The sequence below is a fragment of the Watersipora subatra genome, chromosome 8 (genome assembly GCF_963576615.1).
Source record: "Watersipora subatra chromosome 8, tzWatSuba1.1, whole genome shotgun sequence".
NCBI classification, from domain to species: domain Eukaryota; kingdom Metazoa; phylum Bryozoa; class Gymnolaemata; order Cheilostomatida; family Watersiporidae; genus Watersipora; species Watersipora subatra.
The window spans coordinates 60,500,183-60,523,374 of record NC_088715.1 but is presented as its reverse complement, the minus strand read 5'-3'; the positions used below and the strand labels follow the sequence as shown (position 1 = coordinate 60,523,374).

The 23,192-nt window shown below is 31.8% G+C and overlaps 1 protein-coding gene across 1 annotated transcript; it reads left to right on the top strand.

The window, feature by feature from the left end:
- Positions 1-2,230: 2,230 nt before the first annotated feature.
- On the top strand, positions 2,231-22,935 carry LOC137401429 (hepatic sodium/bile acid cotransporter-like). Its single transcript, XM_068087766.1, has 10 exons — positions 2,231-2,342; positions 4,287-4,456; positions 12,377-12,512; positions 13,050-13,201; positions 14,066-14,185; positions 15,796-15,967; positions 17,902-18,089; positions 19,750-19,926; positions 20,201-20,383; positions 21,507-22,935. Exons 1-10 carry the CDS (start codon positions 2,273-2,275, stop codon positions 21,657-21,659), a joined length of 1,521 nt encoding a protein of 506 aa, XP_067943867.1. The 5' UTR covers positions 2,231-2,272; the 3' UTR covers positions 21,660-22,935.
- The last annotated feature ends 257 nt before the right edge of the window (positions 22,936-23,192 follow it).

The window sequence follows — 23,192 nt, the reverse complement described above, 5'->3', positions numbered from 1 at the left end:
CCAAGCAATCCAGTGAGCTGTGGTCATTAGGTGTGCTTGTACAGAACTGATTGTAAATACGTGCACAATATTTTGCACATATCGGAGTCCGATTAATTGGTGTAGTCATTTTAGTGTCGGTCCACCATGCCAGGAATTCTGAGTGGGAATCTTGTATGATATAATCATCCTTCTCAGCATCCAACTGCGGCTTAGTAACTGTAGTAACAATAAATACTAGTTGTAGTTTCATGTTATATTATATGTTATAATATATAGAATAGAACATAAGTAAAACATAACATAACTTGTTATATCATGTAAGAGACGATATAATGATTTAATACAATTAAATGACATACACTATACCCTAGTATATGTAAATCTTAATTTTGTAACTGGATGTCCAGCTACAGATATAAAGTTTGAAGAGTGAAAAATCTACTTTGCACTGGATTTGAGGTCAGAACTTCCGGGTCTGCAGGCAAACATTCTATCTACTAGACTACGTAAAGATAAAATATGAAACAACTGTGCACATACTTCTGCAGTGCTTGTAAAAATACTATTGCTTACTATTGGTCACCCTTGAAGATCATGAGGCGTAAGGCCATGACGTAATGTCATGGCATAAGTAATGATTATGAAGCTGACCTTAGGCACTGCCCCTATTACAGTAACTAACTGAAGTTACTCCAGACAAGCGTACTACCCCCTACACTACGCGTCCCATTGGTACTACTAGCTAATAATTGCGCACATACTTACTACATCCGTTAAAATGCTCACGCTTAAAGCATTTGTGAAAATACGGTTGGTTACTCCTAGCTTAGCTTATTAGCTGCTAGAGGCGTTAGAGATCATTATGCGCTATGTGACGATTATTGAACTGGCTTCAGACTTGACTTTTATTGTAGTATAGATTTAGACTAACTTAAGTTATCTAAATTCCGTGGGTAATTGTTTCACTACTCGTACAGGGCCGGAAACAGACCTGCCAACCCAAGAGTGGGGCAATGCGTGAGATTTGGTTTTGGGGCAATTGATGTATCAATGATAGTATACATAAAATTGTGGAAAATGGGGCAAAAATCTCACGCATTTCTCACACATTTTCATTTTTTCTTTGGGGCGATTGCGTGAGTCTCACTCCCAATGCATGAGAGTTGGCAGGTATGGCCGGAAATTAGGCTCGTATGCAATAATATAATGTACAATACAATAACAGCGAAATATAATATGATACAATAAGTTACAGTATGGTATAAAATACTATAATATAGTAATATTTGGTATGTTGCTTATAGTTACAATTGATAAGGTTATGATGTTAGTGAAGTTTTTAGTTTCAGCAAAGCTGTACAAGTTCTCCTTGTCTCTTTTATTATGTCTAATATAATCGGCTGTTTTACCCTGCGGACGCAGCCATAGAAAAACTAGTCCTTCCACAAAATTAAAAAAAAATTTTTTTTTTTAAAATTTGTGAAATATTATTCTTTTTGCAAATTAATCGCTATTTTTCAAATTGAATTGGCTCATTTATGATTTTTTAATAAATAAGGAGAGTTTTTATTTAAGATGAATGTACACAGCATTTTAGTAGAAACTATTGGAAACGATAGTTATTTTCTATCATTTGCGATCGTTTTTACCATTTGCGACTGCGATGTTTGAGATTTTCTGTCTGCCAGGACGGTTTAAGATTAAAATCAACCAAACTTGGTTGCGATCAAAACTCTTAGATCAAATGCGATTATGACATCTATAGTTGCTAAGAAACCGACAAAATACAGACGCCCAATGCCGCAACTTGAATGCAATAGCCGATATTAACTATAGCAGCGATAGCAACTGGCGACGTTATTTCGCGCATATTTTCTTCTGAGCGTTCTAACCACGATTAAGTTTTGTTGATTTTAATCTGTAAACATCCTGGTAGTCAGATCACTTCAAACATCATAAACAATTACAAATGATAAAAAAATACTGATACTTTCTGATAAATTCTCCTATAGTATTGTGTAAGATCATCTTCAACTGTGATGCGACTCAATTACTACATTTGTTTATTCTACGATTTCTGGAGGTGAACTACAAGACCTTTTGCTATGAGGTCACTAACAAAAGCACATATAAGAACATTAGTTCAATTCCTACCTCTCATCTCTTCCAATACCCTCACATAAGAGGCTAGTTACTTTTCTTGGTTCTGATTGGCTACTCGCTTGGCTCCTAAATCTCTCGTGAATATATTCAGAGAAACCAGTCGGCTGCTTTTGCTTGGAGTAGCACAATGTTGTCTCTCTACATCTACTCTGCATTTCTTCTGGGTCACGCTGTTTGCTTACCAAATCATCTAGAAGGTAGGAAATTAAATAATACTTCTTAGAGTGTACACCAGTATATACCGGCAGTATAGAATTAATCAGAATTTATCATTTAATAGTTTTTATATATAACTGGAGCGCTGTGAACTATAAACTGGTTAGCTAAGTTTAGGCAACAATTTAACAGTTTTGTTTTCAAACTGATGCCATTGCCCAAAAGCCTTATTTTTTTTACATATTTTATAAAAAAACTATAATTCTGTTCAGAAATAAATATCAAAATAAATAAATTACTTCATATGTTGAAGCTTTAACAACCAGGCTTTAAAAACTTTACACGTCGGCTTGTGTTTTACTAATCTTTCTATCTAACTTTTTATCTATTTATTTATTTTATACTGTTTATCTACCTCAAATAAAAAATGAAACCTAATGTCAGCCTCTTTCAAAATAATTATTCAACCACATGATTTATTTTGTTTGCACGAGAAGATGAATAGCAAAAACAGAAAAGTTTTTATTAAAAACGTTTTTAAAATTTTTAAGTTTTAAGTTTTTTTAAAAACAGCATCTTTTTATTGACCAGCGAAATGTTATTTTAATAAAATTTTAATGTTGGAAAATTTTACTAAAATAAAAACTGCCTTACAATTCAATACTTCCTCAGTTTATAATATATAAATAGAATACATATAATTATGTAATTGTTTTGTGCCAGTCACTTCTACTTATTCCTTGTGTCTGAGATTGTCACAAGGCTGATGAAAACAAGATAAAATATTTTTGAATTAACTAATATTTTAAAATGTATTATTCTTGCTAGCTTTGAAACATTTTATCTTTGCGTTATTTTGTTCTATTATTGAGATGCCTGTTTTGAGATTGTCCTTACAAATTGATGACAAGTAATGCAGGTGCTTTATCGCCATTACAATTCTGTGAGATGCAACCAAAAATAGTACCACTCCAGCTGGTGTAATGGTCAAGAAAAGCGATTGCTACACTAGCTAATAGTAAGCTAGGAGCATGCACATCTCAGAGGAGGTTTATCAAAATAATCTTTTAGTGGGGGACAATGCAAGACTATTGAACCGATAAAATTTAAATAAATGTTCGAGACATATTAATGAAACCGAAGAAGTGAGAAAACAGTCATTGTGATTTGATACAAAGAAAATCAAATAAAACTGCATAAAATATATGAAGTTTTTTACCTTATTCTTCAAAGAAGCACATTCTATCACACGTCTTCTAATTTCTGAAAATTATAACTTTCCAGATTTCAACAGCTTTAGGCATCACTTTTATTATGCTCAAAATGTAGCATTGTAATTGCAATGCTGTTCATACCAAATTTTTTTATAAAAGAAGTTTAACTCAAATTAAATCAAGAAATAAAAACAACAAACTTTCTATATTAATCGAGTAAATCTTTACTATAATAAAATCCCTGTATGTCTGTTTGTCCAAAGCAAAGCGTAGAAGGTTACAGAAAAAGATTGAAATGCAAAAACATGGAAAGTAACTGGAACTTGCATATTCAGCATGGCCAGATTTTCGGATTTTCGGATTTTCGGTTTTTTGGATTTTCAGATTTCCAGCCAGGCGAGCTAATAACTGAGCCAATTGACCACCTTGCTACATCGTGGAATCATTGTGCACCTAACTATTACTTGTGACAATCTCTCACGGCACACGGTACTGTCAGTGTAATAGTGCAAATAATCTAAAAAATAAAAGTCGCTGATGTCATACATCTAGGGCAGTAAATAACCACAGCAATTAGTAATAAAACACAGCTACTAAAGTTTGAAATTTCTATGTAGTCAGTTCAGTACCCACATCAAAGTTAGGAACTTGGGTTTAACTATGATCTTTTCTGACTCAATTCCAATACACCTGCAAACCTTGTCGTTATCGAGCTGTTAAATGTTGACTGTAGTGTTTGCCAACCAGTAATGTACTGTTGTTTTTTTACAGGAAATACAAACCAGACTCTCTTTAGACTCACCACTCCTGCTGATAAAGTTGTTACCGTCTACTTTGATGCGGATGCATCTCCCCACTCAGCTACACTCTTTGCAAGAAAAACTTTAAGTAACTTTACATTCACTCTAGAGAGCGCGAGAACAGATGTAGCGGTGGTTTCAGTAAGTTTCTAATTATTAAGTAGTCATTGGTTTAACCATGTTAATTCCTAGCAAATCCAAAGATCAAAGGCTAATTTGTTAGACTTGTAAATAAAATAAATAACATGAGCAGAGTTGTATTAATTACTTATTGTTTTTGCTATGTTTTCTATAACTTGCTGAATTTAATTTGTTATTATTTATTTGGAGAACCATTTATTAAAACTGGTATTTCTATTATCCAATTTCACTAAACTGTAATTGTTTAGGTTGCAATTTGACAAACAAGCATTCGTATTTTAAGATTTTATCTAATAACCAATTGCAGGTAAGAATGGTTATTTCCTGTTTACGGTCAAAGTGTATGGAAGCTGCATAATGAATTTTTCATGGCAAAATCTTTTGAATTTTAGCTGATATTTAACAAATATACCAGTACAAAAATAAAAACAGTTAAATGAATAAACAAAGTGATATTTGTAAGCATAAATAGTGGATCACAAATATATCTTGTTCGGTTTTCTTTATGTGCTGAAATTAAAGTTTTAACAAATAACATTAACCACCAAACAGAGCACTAAATGGCTAGACAAAACTTTAATTTATTTTTTGATGTTTCAACTGCGACCATAAAATTTATACCGAGACACAGATTGTCTCTTTTTTTAGCACTATTTTGCTGAATAAAACTTTTCTATTAGAAGATGGGCTATTTTGCATCACTAAAGTAACCTAATAGAATATGTATATATATATATATATATATATATATATATATATATATATATATATATATATATATATATATATATATATATATATATATATATATATATATATTCATTATAGACAATAGTTTTATTTTAAACAAAATTTTCTTTAACCTGTTCAGAAATCATAAAACAAAAAAAGCAAAAAAAAAGAAAAAGGTTACAGTTGGCCACTAAAATCAAATCAATGGTTGGACATTTATTGTTTAAAATACCTTTCTCTGCTAAAAAGTGGATATTAGATACAAGATTGTTAAAAAAGATTTTAAAAATAAATGTTAGATGTTGTATGCAATTTTTTCATATTATGTAAGTTGAAATGAGTTGAAAACCTGTAACCGTTGGGCTTATATTTTATAGCTTGTAAGGATGACCTTATTGCTTTTGTTGAGCGAGTTCACTCTATGTATTTTAGTGCTCCATCAGTACAAAGCACGTGCTCTTTCAGTCGCCAATTCCTACATTGGCTAAAAATCTCATTAGCACAGACAGCTGTCACAAATGGTAGAAAGCCAGAACTTTCTGGTTTCAACAACTAGTTAGTATGTGATAGGAAACCGATGTAAGTTTTTTTATTTATAGGAAAGTTTGTCTTGGCCGTAGTTCAATAGATTTCCTCAACCTACCAACTAGATACCTATGTCGTCACTGTACAAGGTAGACAGGGTAAAACAGGTCTCATTGTTGCTGATAGTTTTCTCAAAAAACAACTGGAGAATATTTAATGACCTGTTATTTTTACCGACAGCAATGAGCAAATAGATATCGAAGGGTTAAAAGGTCAAGTCTAAATAGAATGCAATGTTTATCTACTGATGGGCCAATCATAGAATGTTTTTGGCATGAGATTTGATAACAAAAAAGGGTTCCCACAAAGGTTGCTGTTGAAGAATTTTGTACTGAAATATCTTTTGCTTTTAATCAATTTTTAATAAATTGTTGATATTTAAAAAAATAACGAATCTACATTTTTAGGATTACATCAGGTTCTACTAAGTTCTGTAAAATTCACTTTATTTTGAGAACTGGAAAGGAAATAAGAAGATTCACTCATAGATCATGGCTACTCTGAGCAGACGCTCGCTTCCATCACTAAGAATATTTTATATATGTCACTTATATAGTTTATATATATCACTTATATAGTTTATATATGTCACTTATATAGTTTATATATGTCACTTATATAGTTTATATATATCACTTATATAGTTTATATATGTCACTTATATAGTTTATATAAGTCACATATATAGTTTATATATATCACTTATATAGTTTATATATGTCACTTATATAGTTTATATATGTCACTTATATAGTTTATATATGCCACTTAGATAGTTTATTTATGTCACTTATATAGTTTATATATGTCACTTATATAGTTTATATATGTCACTTATATAGTTTATATATGTCACTTATATAGTTTATATATGTCACTTCTATAGTTTATATATGTCACCTATAAAGTTTATATATGTCACTTATATAGTTTATATATGTCACTTATATAGTTTATATATATCACTTATATAGTTTATATATGTCACTTATATAGTTTATATATGTCACTTATATAGTTTATATATGTCACTTGGTGGATCATAATTCTATTCTGTAATCATCTTTACAATGCTAAAAGCCATATCTGTCTGTCAGTCTGAAGCTACGATGAGGTGTTGGAAAAAATACTTCATCAGCTCAGGTTTTGAACTCACATCATTCGGCATTGTAGTCAAACACTCTAACAACTGCCCTACCCCTGGATGACCAGTAGAATAGTGCCTATAAGTATTGCTGTTGATGATCTCTCACAATACAATAGACAGTCAGGGTACCAGTATGTTTAATGTAAGAAATACCAACTGCAATGACAGTAGACTCCATTACCAAAGGCAGTAGGCTACATTATAAAGAGTGGTAGGCTACATTATAAAGAGCGGTAGGCCATGTTAACAATGAACTTACAGAAATTTTGTACAGTTTTTATCAGAAATTATCAATATTTTTCTAAAACTTTTTTAACATTCTAAAATTCTCATCCTATTCTGCCAGGGTACTAGTTATAAGGGTAAAAAAGCATTAAAAATCTTTGCTGGTTATATAACCAAACTTTTATTGGTTAAGCAAAACCGCATGACTTGAAAACTTAATCTATGATTAAACTACATGTAGAAATATTAACTTGAAAAAAAGCTAGCCGTTTAGAAGCATGCTACTTTAATCGGACAAAAAAATCTAATGAATTTTTTGTAGCCGCTTGGTCTTACAAATGCCTATCAACGTTGTCTAAAAAAACTTTGGGTTTATCTCAACACGAACACTGATTTATCAACAATTACAAGAACAAGGTTCTTGTATTGCTTTAGTTCCCACTATAAAATTATAGCTTTGGGGATTTTCATTCGCTAAGCAAAAAGGAGGTTGAAATTTGACCTTTCAGAACTTTGATACTTTCATAGAATATTCCAATTTCAACTAAAATATTTCAACGGAAAACTAAACTCTGTTATATTCTAATAGAATGAAACAGCTTACAAGCTCCTATTATTATTTAGATAGAGGTATCAATATCTAGTTACAATTGTCTCTTGGAGATTTCAAGCCCGATTTTGAGGGTCATACAAACAGATCATATGTACCTTACCTTTAAACAATGCTGCCACAGCTGTAATGTTTTTAATTGGGAACCCGGTAGATAAGACTTGATTCATCAGGTGATTAAGCATTGATTAAATAAACATCGCTGCTGAACGCAAAACATATAAACAGGCATGGTAGTTTGACAGCTTCTGTACAATGATTTGCACATTTGTTCCCGGATTTGGTTGCCCTTTACCTGTTTTCAAAGCTAAGCAAAACTTAATAAATGGTTTAGAACAGGTGGTTGTCTCCGGCAGCATTTAGCTGTTTGTCTATGCACTGAATAGTCCTCAATCTACAGTCACAGCTCGATGTACGAGCATAATGCGTTCCCGGACCGAACACGCAGGCCAATTATCTTGTATCTCAAATGAAGTTGTCTTATATAAAATAACTAAACACAAATTAATTCATTCCCATACCGTGGAATACTCATCTACAAACAGAATACTATGATGGCAAGCTCAAGCTTTTAATTGTTTTCATTCTATCTGCGCTCACAAAATAACAAATACCTATTTACTGATTATGATATGCTATGAAACGTAACAGTATTATGTACAGAGCTGTATAGATTTCTTAGCTCTGAGACAGTTGTAACTGCTAATGGCAGTGTGAGAGAGACTTGAAGGCAACATGTTTGGTACGATACACTTTTGTGATGCTAAGTAACATAATATAAACTTTAAATTTAACTTAAACGAACTTAGCTCCGTAAGCACAAACTTATAAATGAGCTTACACAACTTTTGGTAGACTATATCAGAAAGTATCAATATTGTTCAATCATTTGCGATTGTTTTTGATGTTTGAGGTGATATGACTGACAAGATGTTTTAAGATTAAAATCGATATACTGCCAGGGTAGATTTAGATTTAGCAACATTGATATCTAACGATTTGCTCCACAGTTTTTCATCAATAAACAAAGATTATACATGGAGCTGTGACATATCGTTGGCAAACGACCATGACCTCACATTGATAGTAGAGTACCCGAACATTGAATAAAATCGTGGAAGGGCATCCTATGTAGGTACAAATGAAAAAAAAACTTCACAAGTAAGTCTAGGCTTCAGATTCAACTACTACATTTACCGTCAATCTCACGTTTTTTTCTCAACTACTTGGCCAGTATGTCTACCGCAGAGATGTTCAATGATATAGGCTCGGAAATTGTGACATCACGATTTTCATATTCGATGTTGTGTGCTCTTACCGCTTATATTATCGCTTACCGCTTATATTTACCAACTAAGATAATGACGCTAGTGGCATCCGAAGGTAGGACAACTCCAGAGAACCAATGTTGATGACAAAAGAATCAGTGTCATTAGCTCTCAATGTACAGATTATTTTTATAATAAATAACTCCGATTCTAAGCACCATACTATATTTTTCCGATGATATTAGGCACTAAGCCTCTCTTTCTGTTGTGATGTTGAAGGGCAAGACTGAGGCTAATTAATTTTAAGCATTGAGTGATCTCGAAAGAGTGCAATCTACATATAGTCCTAGGGCAACGCCACTGTAGGTCACAATTTAATCGATTTGATTTCATTACGTTTACCACTATGAGTGGTTGGTACTTACCAGGTATGTTGTTAGTAGCCACTTCTGTTTTTGTTTAATTTTGTTGTCGAATTCAATTGAATTAAATCAATCGTTGGGGTTGACTCACTGCACTCCGGGATTGTTCAAATTAGAGAAGCCTACTGTAAATAACTTAATCTGCCTATAAGCTAGTACCATGGTATCATACACAAAGTGATTAATTTGACTGTCCAATACACCTGTTTTCTATTTTCCGTATACTGTAATTTATTCAAATATAATATAAATATTGTCATTTTTATATTTGTTCTTTTTGATATTTAATTGATAATTAGTTATTAATCAGGTTATTAATCATTTCTGTATAGGACAAACAATGCCATCATATAAAACGATGTGATAATAATTACTATAAATGTTTAAAAAGAACGAAAGGATGAAAAAAGTAAAGTCTAACAATCACCCGAAATCTATTAACCCAGAACATGTGTTTGTATTGATCGGGCATTAGCACGATTCCGGGCATTGTTGATTATTTAGAATCCTAGTTTATTATTAGTGCTCACTGGGTTTAAGAGCACCGATTGTCACAGAAAAGCGCAGCCTCAATGGTAGCGAAAGAGATCGACGATTTAAGGCTAAATGATAATTATGACATCACATTGTGGGAACCACAACCAAGTGTTTTTTTATTGCAGGGCATACTTTTGACACCCTGCTTTTCATAGTTCTATTATTCTTTGTGTATTGAATATAAGCTCATTCAAAAGCCAATACTCTGATGTATTTGATCTTTGATCTACTGAAATACATGTATATGATAAAAGTGCTTATGTAATTGATGCGCTATAAGCACTCAATTTGCAAGTATAGACGTCATAATTGCGTTTTCGATTGACCTGAGCATTTTAACCACGATCAGGTTTGGTTGATCTTGAAATGTCCTGGCGACTAGATTCCTGAACATAAAAACAATTGCAAATGATAGAAAATTACCGATATTTTCAGATAAAATTCGCAAAAGTTGTATAATTTCATTTTTAAAATATTTTAATTCTACACTAAATTTATTTCTAATATTGACTGTTTTCATTTCTTATTATCTTCTTCTGGCTGGGCACATTTTGTTTCTCTCTCTCATTATCTCTCTCTCTCAAAAGTATTTTCAACCTGATACACCGAGAAAGATCAAGCGAGGCTGTTCTCGAAAGCGGCATTTCACAAATTTGGCCATTTAGCGACCATATCAAGAACCGGCTCGAATGCTCGTATCTCAGTTCTCGAATGTTGGTGCACTCATAAGTGAGGTATGACTGTATATTTAAGAGTAAACCCATCTTTTCCTTTGCTTAGCAACGCTGCCTTCTATCAAGTTTTAACCAGTTTTATTTAGAACATTGGCAAGCATGTCTTTGAACATTGGCACACACAACTTAGACCTGAGATATGTTTTGATTTCTTTTCTACTTTGTTTGCATACTTTGTAGAGAATCTGACAGCACGGAGTAATGATTTTATGTCATTGCAATTACACAACATAAAACTAGAATCATGAATGCCAAATCTGAAGCAATATAATATAATATAATATAATACAGTATAATATAATATAGTATAATATAATATAGTATAATATAGTATAATATAATATAGTATAATATAATATAGTATAATATAATATAGTATAATATAATACAATATAATATAATATATTATAATATAACATAGTATAATATAGTATAATATAATATAGTATAATATAATACAATATAATATAATATAGTATAATATAATATAATATAGTATAATATAATACAATACAATAAAATATATTATAATATAATATAATATAGTATAATATAATATAATAAATAATATAATATAATATAGTATAATATAATATAATATGATACAATATAATATGTAATATAATATAATATAATACATGTAGGAGATTCCGCAGCTAGATTAGAAAAGTCAGAAAAGTAGGCATTGTTCATTATTATTATTACTATTATTATTGTTATTATTATGATCATGATTATTATTATTGTTACTATTTTATTATTATTATTACTATTGTTCTTTCAAACAATAGTTTGTGATTATCTGGTTAAGAATGAGCTTGCACAAAATTTTGTTAGATGTTAACAAAAAGTATCGGTATTTTTCTATTATTTGCGATTGTTTTTAATGTTTTCAGTGATCTGGTTTCCAGTATGTTTCAAGATTAAAATCAATCCAACACGATCACGATTAAATCATATAAATCAAGCAAAAGTACAATTATGGTGTCTATAATTGTTATGTTGGCAATATTTTAATAGAAGGTTTGACTAAGAAAGCTTCGTCCCTGTAGTTATTAGAAACCTGGAAGTAAGCTCAAAAATCTGAGTTCCCCTCTCTCATTCAGATTCTCTTGAAATAGTTTACAAATTTTTTATTTGATGCAAGCGTTCAGTCTTGACTTCTTAACATCTTCTAGACATCTTAAGTCTGCTCTGATCTCTGTAAAAAAAGGTATGAAAGCTTAGCAAGTAAATGTGAACAATAGTTTTGCCAATGCTGTTTCAAACTTCCTTTGTTTGAATTCCTTTCTTTTTTATGTGTCACATTTTCAATACCAAAATAAATTTTATTGGTTTTAACTAAACTATTTGAGTAGAATTTTTACTACAATAAAAGTCGTGTTTGTACATCTGAAGCCATGGGTGGATGATGAGAAAAAGACTGACCCTCCGAGGATTCAAACTCAAACATTTGGCTTAGCAGCCACGCAGGATATTATTTGCATCACTTTACTACCTGTTGTATTCCTTAATAATTAAGCAGTTATTGCGTACGACAATCTTTCATAGTATATAAAATAAATGGCAACACTCCAATACTTGACACACCTAACCATCTGTTAACACATGAATCAAAAATATATCTGGCTCAATGTTACAGATATATTTTGCATTGCAGAAAACTCCTATTATATCTCGCTGTCATGAAAAGTCAACCTGGAATCGGACTAGTAACACCAGCTACTTGGGTTTTCTCCACCATAAGAATACAACATTAGCTGAAAACTTCATCTGCTACAATCTGTCCTTTAATGGTGAGTTACCCAACAACTTGTAGACAATCTTCCTCAATGTTTGCAGGCAATGTGAAGACAAGTCTAAACTCAAAAATAGCTGTGAGTTTTTTCTTCTATGGGCTGTCCCCTCAAACCCAAATGAGCATTATATATATGTTATACATGCTGTATATATTATATATATACTTAATATGCATTATATATATTTAATACATATTATGTTCATCTTACATATTATATATATACATGTAAATATAAATATGTATAAATATAAATATATATATAGGCTAAGTATAAAGATAAATATATATGTATATATATGTATATGTGTATATACAGTATATGTAAAATATGTGTTAAATTAAAGAATGTACCATAAAATGTACTATAAATGAGTTTCTGTTTACAGTGTTACACAAATATATTTGAAGGAAAAGTTACAAATATTTTTCTCCACCATCTGCATAATATGATCATTTCTCTATTATAACTTATATGCTCATTCCTCTATTATAACTTATGATCAATAGATTCAACTACGCTGTATTTCTTTAGGTACCGCTGTCTATCTCGGATACTCACCCATAAAGTTTTACGCCACTTTAAATGGAAGCGAAGACAAAATCTATGTTGGGCAAGTCTTGCTTCGGTCCATTCGACAGCGACGGACACTAGATGCTGTCTACAACTTGTCAGTTGTGATACTGGTAGGTCGCTATAGCAACAGATAACAACTTATCACTTTCCGCTAAAAATGAACTTGCACTAATTTGTAGTAGATCTTATCATAAAGGATCGGTTATTTTCTATCATTTGTGACTGTTTTTGATATTTGAAGTGATCTGACAGCCAGGGTGTTTCAAAAGTAAAATCGATGAAACTTGATCGTAGTCAAAATTGTCAGACTAATGCTATCATTGCTATAGTTAATATCATTGCTATAGTTGATATCGTTGCTATAGTAGATATCGTTCATGTTGCAGCTTTACGAGTCTCTATTCTGTTGGTTTCTTGAAAACTATAGACATAATAATCACACTTTCGCTTTATCTGAATATTTTAATCACGATCAAATTTGGTTGATTTTAATCGTAAAGCACACTGGAAGTCAGATTACCTCAAACATCAAAAACAATCAAAAAAGAAAAAAAGCTGATAGTCTTTGATAAAATCTACTGAAATCTCTTGCAAGCTCATCTTTAAGAAATAAGTTATCTTTCGGTAAGCTGTCAATTTGGATAAATAGCTATTTTTCATAAAACAAAACCTATTGGCTTTTATTACTGTTGACCAAAGGTTAAGAGATTTAAGTGGCAACTCCTTTGACTGAGATAAATGTGTTAGAGTTGAGATTATTTCTAACTTTTTTGTTGATAAAATTTTTTGTTTTCATTGAAACAACGATAATTTAAAATGAAGTCAACTTTCTGCTAATGTTTTGCAACCAATTCCTTCAAGTAAGCTGACGGTACAACTTTACCCCTTCTAAAAAAGAATTTAACAATTTCAAAAACCCCTGCACCAAGTTTGTTACTAAATGAACACTTGTAAAATGGGCTGTTGTATTTTAGCTTGTCATTGTAACCCTGGCTATGGGAAATGATCTGAACTTTGAGACCATTAAAGATCACTTGAGAACTCCCAAGGCACCTGTTGTGGCACTTCTCTCTCAGTATACTATCATGCCACTGGTAAGTGGATATTTTTAGAACTCATCCTGCCCAGACTTTTTCCCTGTTAACTATACTCCTTGGCAAATTTATAAAATCAATAAATATTTTTTCTGACTTCGGCTATGATCTTAAAGCTAAATGGTTTTATAACTTTAATATAGATATATAACTAAATATATCGATTTATCATAACGTTTTCATAGCTTAATGTTTTCATGACTTTTTATAACCAAATTGCTCCCAAATAGTTCTTGTCATGAGTTCAGTTTGTGTAGTACTAATAAATACATATTTCTCTTTGCAAAAAGTTTCATACTAAACTATTTTATTTTTGCAATGACACGGATTGGCTTTCAGCAAGTTTGCTGTGACAGAAAAACATAAGCTAGCAAAACAAGACGAGTGAGTTGACACTTTTGAGCATTCGGTTCAACAGACTGCTTGCAAAAATGTTATAGAAGGTTTTGTTCATAGGTGTTTGATCTTGTCCTCAAGCGTTTTTAAGCCGATTTTTTAAAAGTAGTTTTGTTAAATAAGATTTTTTTGTAATTTTTAGTGTTAAAATAATTTTAAACACTAAAGCATGTGCATCAAAGGAAAAATAATTAATGATTGATTGCCTTTAGAAATTAGAACAATTAAATTATTCATAACCAGTGTTGATATTTTGTATCCTTGATATCTTTAATATAATTAGTTCAGCTTGTTTGTCATAAAAGCTTAACACTATATAATTTAATTAAAATAAAGAAAATCTAATTTTTTCTCAAATTTTAAGGCAAAAAAGCAATTAGTTCATTATAATATTTAGGTAAAACAAAAACTGAAAATTTCATACAGTATTTTTGCAACAAATTTTAACTTGTGCTGTTATATTGAAAGAAAACTTTTTTTTACATCGTATTACAGTTTCTATCTTTTATATAAAAATTCAAATGTAGGAAAATCTATAGAAAAAGCCACATGCAAATTTTGGCTCAACTCACATCTAAAGCGATGTTAGATTAGAATCTAACAAAAAATTAAGAGCTTTTGCTATAATAGATTTATACAACAGAATACACACTCTCCGCATTTTGATAGTCAGAACGTTTTGAACTATAATCTAGTAATATTTATGAGCATCCTACATGTAAACCTTTAAGTTCAGTTCCAGCTTTTTTGCTGACTTGAGAAAGATTTATAGACTAGTAAACTGCAGTGATAAAAAACTTTTAATAGTACAAATTTGTTAATAATAAAATATCGCATTAAAGTTTCAACTAAGTAATTTGGCCTTAAATTCTTACTCATAGTAAAAAAATCTATTTAAATGTGTATAGTAACTTATAAAACTAGATATAAATTCTGTATAATACATTTACTATCATCTAAATATTAGGTTCAAAATATAGTTTGAACTTGCAGTAAATCGGTTTTAAGATTATGTTCAATTTTTCTCAATTAAAAACCAACAACTTTAAATTTTCGTGTAGCTACTTTTTACATCATAAAGTTTGCTATGTACCTTTGCTTTTTATCTAAATGATTTTAATTCACTTTTATATTATAAAGAATTATATTACTTTAAGAGTTGCAAAGGCTTGTCAGCACTTGAAAGACCGAAATGAAATCACTATTTTTTACAGCTCTCCTACAGTGTAATACGTCTGCTAGGGTTCCGAGGAGGACAAGCGTTTGGATATTTTGTGCTAGGCTGCTCTCCAGGAGGCGGGACAAGCAACATGATGACACGACTCTTCAATGCTGACATGTCACTTAGTGTCACCCTGACTACTCTCAGCACTGCTGCCTCACTTGGTAAGCTGTCATATTGCTGCCTTTACTCTTTGTTTGTTGTATTACGACGGTTCAACACCATTACGGCATTTTAAGTTTTTGTAGGCATGTGAGTATTAGAAAACAGCTGTGGGAGAATTGCTTTATTTTCCTTTACAACAATTACTAAATAATATTAGCTCATGCAAAGCCATATAGCTCTATCTCTGATAGCTTTATGGGAGCCTGTTAGCGGCTATTAAAAGAAGTAGCAATAGTAGAGAAGTTGTTTGCTCTTGGTTATGGAACTGATGCTCTGGCAGAAATTTTTAAAATCAAGCTATGAGAAAAAAACTTAATTCATACATAAAAATAGTTTTCATTATTTTGCCTATTCTGCTATTCAAACATTTTCAGAAAAATAATGAAGACAAAATATGACACATTTCTTTGAGCTCATTTGACCATACCAAACAGTTATATAAAAGTAAAGTAAGTAGGAGTCAGAGCATGTGACAGATAAAGCAAAAAAAATTACATTTCATTTTTAAATTCAACCTGATGAAGCAGTGCTCACTTCTTAGGAGCTGTAAAATGCACTTGCCACACCTACCTTAAAAGTCACCTGCCACCCCTTGTCTATAACTTTCTTATTCTACTTTTTATAAAGCTCATCTGCCACCCCATATCTAAAATAGCCTTTCGTTATGCCTACTCTAAGAAGTGTCTTGTTGGAATGTCAGCACATAATCCTGCTCATAAATATAATAATAGTAATTTGCGGTAGGCTGCCAAGTGGTAGCTTGTAAAAAAAACCTGTGCTAACAAAAAACCTGTGGTAGACCGCCAGTTAAGAAGCTTTCAACATGGTACACAGTCTATGTTATTTGCTCAAGTTTGAGCTCATTGCAACTGTGCTATGCCTAGTAATGATCAACCTTCACTTAGCTAAATATAAAAATGACTGCTAGTAAAGAGATGCTTTTTAGTCAACAAAAACTGTCCAATTTTTATTGTTAGTTTAACTATTATGTAACAGTGAAATCATTCAGGTTGTTTGACTTTTACAAGTTTTTATAACTCAATGGCTCAAACTCTAACAAAAATTATGTAGAATTTAATTCTCTGACTACACGAAGAAAAATTTGGACAAAAATTCAGTCATACAGTTCAAAAGATTTTAACAAAAAATATAACGAAGCATTTAGATTGGAAACTCTGATGAGCACACAACTCCTCACTCATTGTGTTGAATGAGTACCTAAAAATCAAAAGAAATGCTCAGCCATTGACAAGTGTTTTCTGATTTTCAATTTTCTGATTTGAGAGATAGCGCATCATAATACTAAAAATACCAGAATGACTTCAATTCTATTTGGCATAAATAAAAACTATAAGCAATAAATTCCAATTGGAAATAAATAATAGTCTATTATAAATATTAAAAAACAAAATATATTATTAAATGTTTTAGTAATCAAATAGTGATAACTTATTGGATACAAATCTGTTTGAATTCTTTAATATTATTGAATTGAAGACCACCAGTACATTTTAATGTTCGGTAATTGACTTGAGATCGAGATTGCCTCCAGATTTCTCTTACTATTTAATCATTGGCTGGAGGTTTCAATGAGCTCACAGTCAAGCTAAACAGTTTCAAATAATAGTCATAAAATAAAATAATAATAAAAATAATAAAATGACGATAGTGCAGCCGCTGATAGTTTAGTCAACAATAATAACGAGTCAGGGATGAAAACTGGGTGAACAACTCCTTACTCGTTGCATTGAACAACTCTTCAATTTTTTGTCTGAGTAGAACTTGCCTTTAGAAAATGTTTGATCCTATGATGAAGAGTTTCAGAAAACATTATATTGCATATTCTACCATTTTCATATGGCCCAACAGAATACTATTGCCATAAAAAAGCTACTCAATAAGATGGTAATATATCATATTAAACAAATTTTAGGAATGCTGCCAATGTGGCTATATACTCTTGGCACCACTATTCCAGCAGAAGAGGGAGTCGATAAGATCAAATTACCTTTTCTCGGCATCTTACAGAGTCTCGCTATGATAGTCATACCCATAATGCTCGGCAATGTGATTAGGTTGAAGCTCCCGCGCCTGTCCAAGATTCTGAAGCAGTGGCTAAATGTAAGTCTTTATTGGCCACCTGATATTCGCCGAAATGTAGCTTTCATAAGAGGTTTTTAACTGAAGGGATCAATTTGACTGTGACATGTTGATAATTTGACAATTAGTTTTAAGATCAATGTTTGGTTTCGACAACTACTCTGAAACAATTCAACAAAGAAAAACAATGATACGATAATTACAGAATTCTAAATCAATTCATTTAGCACTGGATCGTTTTCTGTGCATCATATATATACATCCTGACATAGTAGCCTAGAACACTAGATCTGCTAACAAAAGGTCAGGGGTTCAAATCCAGAAAAAGGCCACTGGTAGTGGTCAAAATGACATCCAACCTTAAATTGCTCTCTGCAACTAGGCATGTCTCCAGTCATTCATATTTTCTGGTCACTGGACTCAGATATGTCCAGCTAAGATTATAAAGATCTTGTTTGTGCAAGAATGGTGACGAAAATGACATTCAACCTCAAATTGCTCTCTGCAACTGGGCATGCCTCCAGTCATTCAGATTTCTTGGTCACTGGGCTCAGACATGTCCAGCTAAGATTATAAACATCATTTTCTATTTCGTGACACCAACGTACTACATCCACCATCGTATGTTTCAGTTTATGAACTTCCTGTTACTTCAACCTACAATTCACTACCTCGACTCCTTCTCCATACTATTAGATTACCAACTTTTGTTTAACTCAATAATGCCTGATTTTTGCCTTTCCGTTTGTTTCCTTTTGATATGTAATGAAAAACATCATTTTGTGTATTATTACCAATGCCAATAAAAAGTTAAACACGCAAATGATATGGTAACACTAATTTCTCTAGTACAAGACACAATAACACATATGACGAAATATATTTCAATAGCACCATGATTATAAATGCCAGATCAGCTGTTGCCTATAGTTTAGTATGGCTGGTCGATGAACAACGGGTCGGGGGTTTAATTCCCTAAAAGGCCACTGATGATGACAGGAGTGACATCCAAACTTAAATTACTTTCTACAACTAGGCTTGTCTCTAGTCATCAAGGTTTCCTTGCCACTGAACTCAAACATGTCCACCCAAGATCATAGAGCCATTTTTTGTGCAACAAGGCTATTAAAACATACACAGTTTCTGCTCGCAGTAGGCTTAGCAAATATTATCCTCGACCTTCAAGGAATTTCTCATGCTTCATACTATATTTCACTAATAACATCTATTTTAAATCGCAAAAAAGATTTTCAGGTTTCTTGTAGGCTACTAGTTCGGTAAGTGTGCATTTTTAAAGTGGATACTTTAAGGTTTCTGATCTCTAACTCTATTTTATAGTCTCAGTAATTCTAGCACTTCTCTTCTTGATTCCGTCATAAAATAGCCTTTTCACTTCTTAGTGCGCTCAGACATGTTGAACACTAACAAGACATTCTAGTGGTATTTCAAAATTTTCAACTTTGTCATGCCAAATTTCGACAACTCCAAATTTTGAGGGAGCGTATTCACCAAAATATCCCTTCTGTAGATGTAGTTTGAGAGAAATTAAATGTGATTGTATGACCTCCTGGCCTTTCAGATATGATCAGTAACTTTTGTTATTTTTCCTGGATACCACCAATCATTTATTCTAGATTGTTCTGAGTGCTGCAAAAAGGTTGAAAGTTCACTTCTTTTTTAGGCTTTATTTATCATGGCCATCCTTTTTTTCTTCACCTTCTGCATCTACGTCAACATGTACATCTTTGTAAAATGGGATGCCAAGGTGACACTAGCCGCATGCGCGATGCCATATGGAGGATACATCTTGGGTGGTCTTATAGCTTGGATTTGCCGCTTTGATTGGACTGTTATAAAGGTAATAAAATAAAAGCCGAATATACAATAAAACGTAGTAAAATATAAGATGTAGAGCAACATAATATAGTATTGATAGAAATGGCATACAATAGCTTTATATTCCATAGCAATGCGCATTTGATAATGTAGGTGCGATGAAAATGTACTTGAAATACACATTCTTTTTGAATGAATATCAGGCTACCTATATTATACAGTGCTCTGTAATATCCTCGAGGGAAAAGCTCGTAGCTGGATTAGGGAAATTGATACAATTGCTGTTGTTATTACAGACAATATCAATAGAGACAGGAATGCAGAATGCACCGGTCTGTGTTCTTGTGGTCCTTACCATGTCTATACAACCTGACAGCGACCTGGCGATAATTCTCCCAATAGCCACAACAATAGTAGCTGGCTGCCCCTTCTACCTCATGCTGCCAATATATCTACTCAGAGAGAGAATGCTTAGAAAGGTAATACAAACCGTTTTTTCGACTTTGTGTCTAAATGAAATGAGTTTACTATGACAAAAGAGGTAGGGGAGCTGAAGACTGGCCGAGTAACAATTCATTTCTAACATGTCTTCAAAAGTTCACAACAGACACCTAATATTCATCAGTAGCCATGTCCTCTATGTGTAGAAACTACGTTCAACTTTAACCTTTATGTGTAAAGGCTATGTTCAACTTTAACCTTTATGTGTAAAGGCTATGTTCAACTTTAACCTTTATGTGTAAAGGTTATGTTCAACTTTAATCTTTATGTGTAAAGGTTATGTTCAACTTTAACCTTTATGCGTAAAGGTTATGTTCAACTTTCACCTTTATGTGTAAAGGTTATGTTCAACTTTAATCTTTATGTGTAAAGGTTATGTTCAACTTTAACCTTTATGCGTAAAGGTTATGTTCAACTTTAATCTTTATGTGTAAAGGTTATGTTCAACTTTAATCTTTATGTGTAAAGGCTATGTTCAACTTTAACCTTTATGTGTAAAGGTTATGTTCAACTTTAATCTTTATGTGTAAAGGTTATGTTCAACTTTAACCTTTATGCGTAAAGGTTATGTTCAACTTTCACCTTTATGTGTAAAGGTTATGTTCAACTTTAATCTTTATGTGTAAAGGTTATGTTCAACTTTAACCTTTATGCGTAAAGGTTATGTTCAACTTTAATCTTTATGTGTAAAGGTTATGTTCAACTTTAATCTTTATGTGTAAAGGTTATGTTCAACTTTAACCTTTATGTGTAAAGGCTATGTTCAACTTTAACCTTTATGTGTAAAGGTTATGTTCAACTTTAACCTTTATGCGTAAAGGTTATGTTCAACTTTCACCTTTATGTGTAAAGGTTATGTTCAACTTTCACCTTTATGTGTAAAAGTTATGTTCAACTTTAACCTTTATGCGTAAAGGTTATGTTCAACTTTAACCTTTATGTGTAAAGGTTATGTTCAACTTTCATTCACAATGTTTTACCATTATTCTCTTAAAAACATTTATTGGTGACAGTTTATAAGCCCAATTGCGTGTTCGCGAAATACCAGATTTCATCTATGATGACATAACACAAACAAACCTGTGTGATTCTTGCTTACAGAGACAAGAAGAAGCTGATGCTCTTGAGCGTGCAAACTCCGGAAGGCCAGAACTTGATGTCAAATCTTTGGCAGATGACGATGGAAGCTGCAAAGGAAGAAGTAAAAAGCGAAACAAAAGCTCCGATGTAGAAATGAAACCGATAGATGCATGAAATGTGAATAATAGGCAAGAGGAATATTCTACTAGCTACAGTATACAAGTATTTAGATAATGTAACAAAACTCATAGGTTTAGGCGGATATAGGGTGAGCTAAACAGAAATGTATATTAGTGTTTCCTATCATTTTTAGAAAGGTTTACGCAGACTTGCTGTCAGTATACTACCAAACTTCTTGAAAACTCATAAATAAAAGCAAATGGATGATAAAGAAGCATATGCGTGTGAGATACAACGGCAACTGCATATTATCATCATACAACTAAAACACAGATTTAAAAATTAACTTGCACAAAATTTTGGTAGGTTTCAGTAAAAAATATCGGTATTTTTCTATCATTTGCGATTGTTTTTGATGTTTGAGGTGATTGGCCTATCTGGATGTTACAAGATTAAAATCAATAAAACTTGATCACGGTTAAACTGCTCATATTAAGCAAAAGTTCGATTATGATGTTTATGGTTGTAAAGAGACCATCAGAATAGAAATATGCAACACAGCAACTTTAACGAAATAGCCGATATCAGCTATAGAAATGATAGCAACTAGTAAAGTCATTTCCACATATTTTGCTACTGAGCATTTTAACCGCAATAAAGTTTCGTTGATTTTAGTTTTGAAACATTCATATCACCTCAAACATCCCAAAAAATTGCAAGTGATATAAAATATTGATACTTTCTGATAAAATCTACTAAAATTGTGTATAAGTTCATTTTTCAGCGATTAAACAAATTTAAGAAATAGGAACCATAAGCATTTTATATTACATATAACTGGTTTGCTCAAAACCTCACTGCAACGTATTGATGTTCACCAGAATTCAACGGAACTCACAAAAATTATATGCATTTAGCAGCTCAAAGATTTTGCTTTTTTGCTCAAACGATTTCAATCATTATAATAAACTGTAATACTTAGCTTTTCCTTTTTTATATCTAAATGATATATAATGTAGTGCTGCCTTACAGAGGCAGATTTGTCCACTATGCATTGTTTGAATGTATTAGAATACAGTTTAAAATTATCTTTGTACAAAGAACTTGCTACTGCCTGCCTCTGCACCAGTGTATAAGTATTCGATTTTATTATAAAGAGCCAAGTACCACGTACCACTTGTTGTCTATAGAACTACAATATTATTTTTGTAGATAACCTGATCTAACCCAAAAGTGCTGTAAGCTATCAATCTGTTTTAGAAATATAAAAATAAAATTAAACTAAACGCTATATCCTTTATTGTAAACCTCCAAAGTTTATTATGTTAATAAAATAATACTTAATAGAAGATAAAAGACTGTTAGCTGAGGATTTATCTTCTCATGGTCTCGGCATAAACAGAAGGTTGCAACAAATACACGTACTTTTCAAGGTAAAAATATGCTATGAAGTCTACTTGCTTCAAGAGCATAAATATATATAAACCTTATTGACACCAGTCAATGTCGTTCAAAAAAATTAAATCATGAGTGATAAATTAAAATAAAAACAAAATATAAAATAGTTAAGTAAACTCAAATCACCTA